The sequence below is a fragment of the Perissodus microlepis genome, chromosome 2, assembly GCF_051167445.1.
Source record: "Perissodus microlepis isolate ML-2025 ecotype Zambia chromosome 2, ASM5116744v1, whole genome shotgun sequence".
Classification (NCBI taxonomy): domain Eukaryota; kingdom Metazoa; phylum Chordata; class Actinopteri; order Cichliformes; family Cichlidae; genus Perissodus; species Perissodus microlepis.
Genome location: NC_140462.1, coordinates 27,683,546 through 27,690,012, shown reverse-complemented (window position 1 = coordinate 27,690,012; position 6,467 = coordinate 27,683,546). Strand labels below are relative to the sequence as shown.

At 35.9% G+C, this 6,467-nt stretch overlaps 1 protein-coding gene across 2 annotated transcripts; it reads right to left on the bottom strand.

Moving 5' to 3' along the window:
• Positions 1-2,704: 2,704 nt before the first annotated feature.
• il21 (interleukin 21) lies at positions 2,705-6,165 on the bottom strand. Of its 2 annotated transcripts, XM_084954122.1 has the most exons (6): positions 5,562-6,165; positions 5,409-5,450; positions 3,551-3,664; positions 3,382-3,420; positions 3,175-3,255; positions 2,705-3,000 (listed from the first exon to the last, which is right to left on the bottom strand). In XM_084954122.1, exons 1-6 carry the CDS (start codon positions 5,685-5,687, stop codon positions 2,980-2,982), a joined length of 423 nt encoding a protein of 140 aa, XP_084810248.1. In that variant the 5' UTR covers positions 5,688-6,165; the 3' UTR covers positions 2,705-2,979. The 2 variants fall into 2 exon arrangements, with proteins under 2 accessions (XP_084810248.1, XP_084810240.1); XM_084954114.1 differs by having other exon boundaries at positions 2,949-3,255.
• Positions 6,166-6,467: the final 302 nt, after the last annotated feature.

Genomic DNA, 6,467 nt, shown 5'->3' with positions numbered 1-6,467 from the left:
ACTGTTGCCTTACGGCAAGAGGGTCATTGGTTTAGGTCCACCATCTTGCCTGGTTTACTTATCACACTTTGATGACTTCACATGTAACATACTTTTACATATACATTTACAGTTACACAACAACAAAGAGATTGCCCCTTTATTTCAGAGGTTCAAGAAAATTGGACAAATTAGATAACTGAAAATAAAATGTTCATTTCTAACATTTGGTTGAAAACACTTTGCTCGCTCAATGACAGCCTGAAGTAATGAACTCATGGGCATCACCAGATGCTGTTTTGGGGTTTTTTTTTCTTTTTTAATGCTCTCTTCTTTTTTTTTTTTTAAGCAAGCTTCACTCTAGCCTTTCTATTCTTGAGGCTTATGAGTGGCTTGCACCTTGAAGTGAACCCTCTGTATTTACATTCATCTAGCCTTCTCTTTATGAGGATATCGATACTCATACCTCCTGGAGAGGGTTGTTTGCTTGGTTGGCTGTTGTGAAGGGGTTTCTCCTCACCATGGAAATTATTCTGTGATCATCCACCACTGTTGTCTTCCATAGACTTTCAGGTCTTTTTCCGTTGTTGAGTTCACCGATGCTTTCTTTCTTTCTCAGAATTTACCAAACGGTAGATTTTGCCGCTCCCCGTATTGTAGCAATTTCTCAGATGGCTTTTTTTCTTTTTTCGCAGCTTAAGGATGACTTGTTTCACCTGCACAGAGAGCTCCTTTGACCACATGTTGTCTGTTTACAGCAAAATCTTCCAAATACGCCTCAAATCAACTCCAGGCTTTATATCTGCTTAATTAATAATGACATAACGAAAAAATTGCCCCCACCTGCCCATGAAATAGCCTTTGCGTCAACTCTACATTTATTTTTGGACATTTTAAAAAGGGGATGGCACATATTAAGGATCTGGAACTCCTAAACCCTTCATCCAATTTGAATGTGGATACCCTGAAACAAAAGCTGAGAGTCTACAGAGTATGTCCATGTCCATTATGTAACTATAATTGGAATATGTTTCAGTAAACAGGTAAAAATAACTAAACTTGTGTCAGTGTCCAAATAGATATGGCCCTAACTGTATCTTCAGCAAACATTAGTCACATCTATAATCCAGTTTTGAGATCCCTTCCCAGACACCTTAACGCCCACTCACACCTCTGCCATTTGACCTTAAGGAAATCACATGATAGGGTGGGGCCAGGTTTCACAATGAGCTCAACCGAAACCCTGGCTGATTGTGACCCACACCTGTTTTCACACCTTGGCTCATGTGATTAGGTACAGGATCATCAGGGGGTCCTTTTGTCCCTCTTTTGGGGGGAAATTCCCACTGGGGTTAAATCTGGGACTCTCCACCATGTGACCTTAGAACTGAAGAAGCTTCTCGGATGAGAGGTGAAACGTCTTCAAGCAACTTAAAGAAGTCCAGACGCTTTTCTTTCCAAGCTCCTTAGAAAACATTAGTCACACTGTGCCACTAGAAGCTATGCATGCCTACACATGGCATTACCTTCATTGTGCTTTACAGGTTACGTAATGTAATTTGGATCATGAGCACTACTCTTTTATCTTCCTGCTGATCTTAGTTTCATGTCTACAAACCTTTTATTTTTAGCTTTTTCTGTTCAGCTCGTCTGGCCAAAGGTGCTCAGTGGTCACCTAATGGGTCTCAGAGCCATGGTTCTTGTGTTGTCATGGGCACTTTTTCATTTTCACAAGATTTTCTTCCACTCCTAGAGTATTGCTCGGAGTTTTATGAAACTAGTATGGTTTGAACCTTGAAGAAGCCTGTGCAAGCCTCTGCTCTCTTGTACACAGTCTTGTCCAGAAGGTGTCGTTCTTTACCATGGAAAGGTTTTGTGATCATCCATCACTGTTGTCTTCCATGAACATCCAGGACAACCTATTCATTTTACCAATTCTCTCTTCTTCAGAGATATATTGATTTAGCCACTCCTAGTGTTCCAGCTGTCTTTTTGGATATAGCTGCAAGTGTGTCAAAGCTTGTTTGATCACATGTTGTTGTTTTACAGCTTCTGAATGCAAATGCAACGCTTGGATTAAACTTAAGCTCCCGGAAAATGTATCTTTACATTTCAGGAAGTGCCTCCAGAACCATGTCAGGTCAAAACATAGTAAACGGACTGGTTCTTTTATTTGTGATTTTCTACTCTACTTGAGCACTCAAAGCACTTTGAACAACATGCCTCGTTAACCCATTCACATCCCGTCATACGAACACAAAAAACAACCAAAAAACATGGATAACATCAACACAATTTCTCTTCACTTTCTGTGAATTTCATTTATATTTATTTTTCTCAGTTAGTCCAGCACATATAAAAAAGTAATACTAAAAACTTGTAATTGGTATCAAACATTTAAACAATAAATATCTAAACATATAAACTATATCATAAATACAGTTTAATAGCACAGTTAGACACTGTCTTTATTAATATCAACCTGCCATTTATATGAAGTTGACAAGAGAAAGTTACAACTTGGACTACTGCCAGAATGAAAAAAAAATGCCCATTTGCTAAATAAAAAAAAATAAAAAAAATAGAACACTTGTCTTTCAGTTCCTGCTACAAGCAGAGAATCTGTCCTTCATATAAACTAGGCACATCAAATAATATATGGTAATTAATTTGATATTTTCAGATGGTACAGTTGTTTTACAAAATAATTTATGTACTAAGGAAATTCATACACAGTATAAATGTCATTATTAAACTATTCTTTGAGAACTACAAAATGAATGAATAAATTAATTTTCCCTCTCACTGACTGAGGGTACGAAGTCCACTAGGTGGCAGCAGAGCAGCTTTCCTGATAGCTTGAGTGAGTTAACCACTTCAATATAAATAAATAATAAATAAGTTAAATATTTATCAGGCTGTAAGACACAATCTTCGACGTGCTTGGCCCTTTACAAAGTAGTGTCTTCTCTAAAGTTGCTAATGGATCTTCAGCTCATCTCAGTTGATTCTGCTTAGACCCTAAAAATGGATGAAAATAAATACTTAATTTGCTGTACAAGCTAGCATCAATACATTTATGATCATATTAAAGAGCATAGCCTTTTTTTATTTTTTATTTTAAGCTTACTGTAAAACCAAAATGGTCTAGTATTTTATGTATAGCTTTCTGAAATGTATCTGAAATAGCCTTACCCTTTGAACCAGAGACTCCAGTCTGTTGAAAAACTCTGATGCTTTTTCCTTAGGATGTGAGTGGCAGGTTGAGCAGTTGGTCTAAAAAGAAACAAAGAAGAAAGGAGTTTACTTAAATGGTCATTTACTACAAGAGTCTGTGTACAGACCAAAAAAACAATAGTCACAATCAAGAAAAAAAAGCAATGCTGACTAATTTTTACTTACCGTAGAAGTTTCTGTGTTACAAAAGTTCAGTCCACTGATCTGCAATGATTGAAAGAAATATGCCAGTTTTAGAAATGCAGTGTACTAAAATGTTGACATTAGTCTTTAGAATAGGACTTAAGGTATATATGGTTTATTATGTGAGTCCCACCCCAAACAATGTACTTACAGTAAGGGTGTGATTAAGACTCTTGTAAAGTTTTTTCTGATATTTTCCACTTATGCCAAAATGTTCAAGCAGAGTCTCCCGAAAGCAAGTTAAGGCTGTCAGACAACAGCAGTCCTGTTACGAAAAAAAAAAGAAATGATAGTGAATATGACATCATGATTATCCCAGCTTACACACACACATATATATATATGTCAGGGTTCCGGTTGGTCTTTTTAAATACATTTGCTTTTTTAAATGAGATATATCACACGGAGCACCATACAAAGGGAACACAACAGCTTGATGCATGCACAGTTCTACTTCATTTACAGTTGGCTATGAAAATGAGTTTTCTTTGTTTCAATGTAAGGAAAAATATTGTTCCAAGAAAGCTATTGTTTGTAGTTTCATTTCATGACTTCATTGTAGTTGACTTTCCAATCTGATGCACACAAAAAACATTTTTATATAAAATGAAACTGAACCAAACAGAGTTTCCACTATTTCAATGATAACTTTCTGTTAAGTGAAAGAGGGTTTTTTTTTTTTTTTTGTATGAATTGTTTCCCTCCAAAAATCTGGATGAAAATGCTGATGGTACAATGCAATTTTTCCCCATGTGAAACACTTGTTTCTGTTTAGATACTCATTTTCCAGTGTGGTGTGACACCCGTGAACTCAGCCAGCTTGGGTCAAAGTTTTTTTTGAGTATTTTATACCTGCCTAGCGAATTAGCCGTAATTTGTTTTGCTGCATTTAAAAATCAGAAATTCTGCTACAGTTATTGTTAAATCTTATCATTATTGCTACAGTTTAGTGTTGTGATCTCATTTTGAAACCATAATCTTTGTTTTGCAAAGCAAGATCAGATGCTTGGCAATCCTCATCATTCGCGGTGTGAGATAAACTGTAATTTGCAAGATGTTAAACAGAATATTGACTCAAAAGTTTTCTAGCATTCTGTCAAATGCTCAGTTTGAGAGGTGGCGTGAGGAAGTGTAATGGTTTTGTCTGCTCTCTGCTTGATTACTCATCACATTTCACTCAAAGGAAGCTGTGAGAAAATGAAAAAAATGCACTGAGCACACTCTTGAGTTGACTCACTGAATGAAAATGAATAAGCCTGACAAGAAAGAAGGCTGATTAGAATTTACTAGTAATGCAGTGCACCTTAATAAACATTTACAAGTCTAGTTATATAAAGGGTACATAATGAAACTATGTAGGATTTGACCACAAGAGCATTGCAAAACTTTACAAAATGTTTTTAGGTTTCATTGCTAAGATGTGCTATAGAGCCTTTAGAGTAAATATTGTCATTTCTATTTATAAATATTGAAATATATATGGCCTTTTTGAGGATTTCACCTTAGTCAAATCAACTCAGAAAAACAAAAATGCATGGTTTCATAGTGCAAAGTTTTAATAAATATTCTGTATAATAGTCATATTTTTGTTTCTAATTAAACTAAGAAATGTATAATGTAGTTTTAATCCTGTCTAACACTTAATTATGTGGATTTTATTTTTGCTAAATTAAATTTTAAATGCTTACATTTTACTTTGTAAACGTTTTATGACAGTTCCTCTGCTGCTTAATCTGACAGTCATTTATTTTTAAGTATTGTGATCAAAGAGCAGATGCTAAATTTAAATCTGGACCTTTAGCCTTTAAGTTTCGAGTTTTACAGCTGCTTATCACCCTGCACATTTTGGTATTTCACACATCATTTGATGTACTCCTACAGTACCCGGCGCCTGACAAACTAACTACAGTAAGTGGGAGCATAACAACAATGAGTAAGCAACCACCAATATTTATCGTAGTGGTGACCATACGGTCTGCATTATTTTAGATTAAAGTAGTTTTGCTTACCTCAATATCCTTTGGTGGAGTATTCATCATGAGTTCTGTGTTCTGCAAAATGAAGTCAAAAAAGATTGCATTAGGTAATGAAAGTTAGTTTGCTAGAAAGCAAGTTGTCAAATGCAGTTAAAGCAGTTAAAAAGTTGATGTAGATGAACTAACCGGAAGGTCGCGTTTGAGCATTTTCAGCTCTCTAAGGACTTCTTGTAGTTTTTTGCGCTCCATGGTAGATGCTTTGACCAAAGAGCAACAGTAGATTGTGAAAAGGCAAAAAACGATCAGCTTCATATTGTTAAGTGTCAGCAACAGGCACCGATTCACCAAAAGATGCTTTACCCAAGTTTTACTGGAAATGCAGATACTTGTGTCGCTTACCTTTTTATACTTATCCCTGAGGACACAGGAAAACCACTTTTACAGAGTTGGAAAACTGCAGAAACTAGTGTGTGAGTAATGAAATTTTCTTTTCCACTGGCAGTCACCACTACGTGATCCGAAACTGGCGTCAAGCCGCGCGTGCGTGGGGCCTATAGATACTAGTGTGTGAATGTAAACTCGTTTGAGTGCACCCGACTCACCCGGAAACTAGAGGAACGGCGACGACACTTCCCATTTTCACTTTGAATCAGTGGAGCCACAGCTTGTACCGTGTCATAGGTATTCTTTGTAGGTGTGGTATTGACAACCTGAATGCATTCACTGCATTGTGGCCACCTACACGGACAAATATCTTCGGCAACAACAGGAAACCCTTTGTAAGAGTTAATGTTTTACCAAAGAGACATGAAAGAAAAAAACAAACATAAATCTGTGTGTGTATATATATATATATATGTATGTATGTATATGTGTGTGTGTGTATATACATATATACACACACACACACACACACACACACACACATATATATATATATATATATATATATATACACACACACACGCATATATGTATGTGTGTGTGTGTGTGTGTGTGTGTGTATATATATATATATATATATATATATATATATATATATATATATATATATATACACACACACACACACACACGCATATATGTATATGT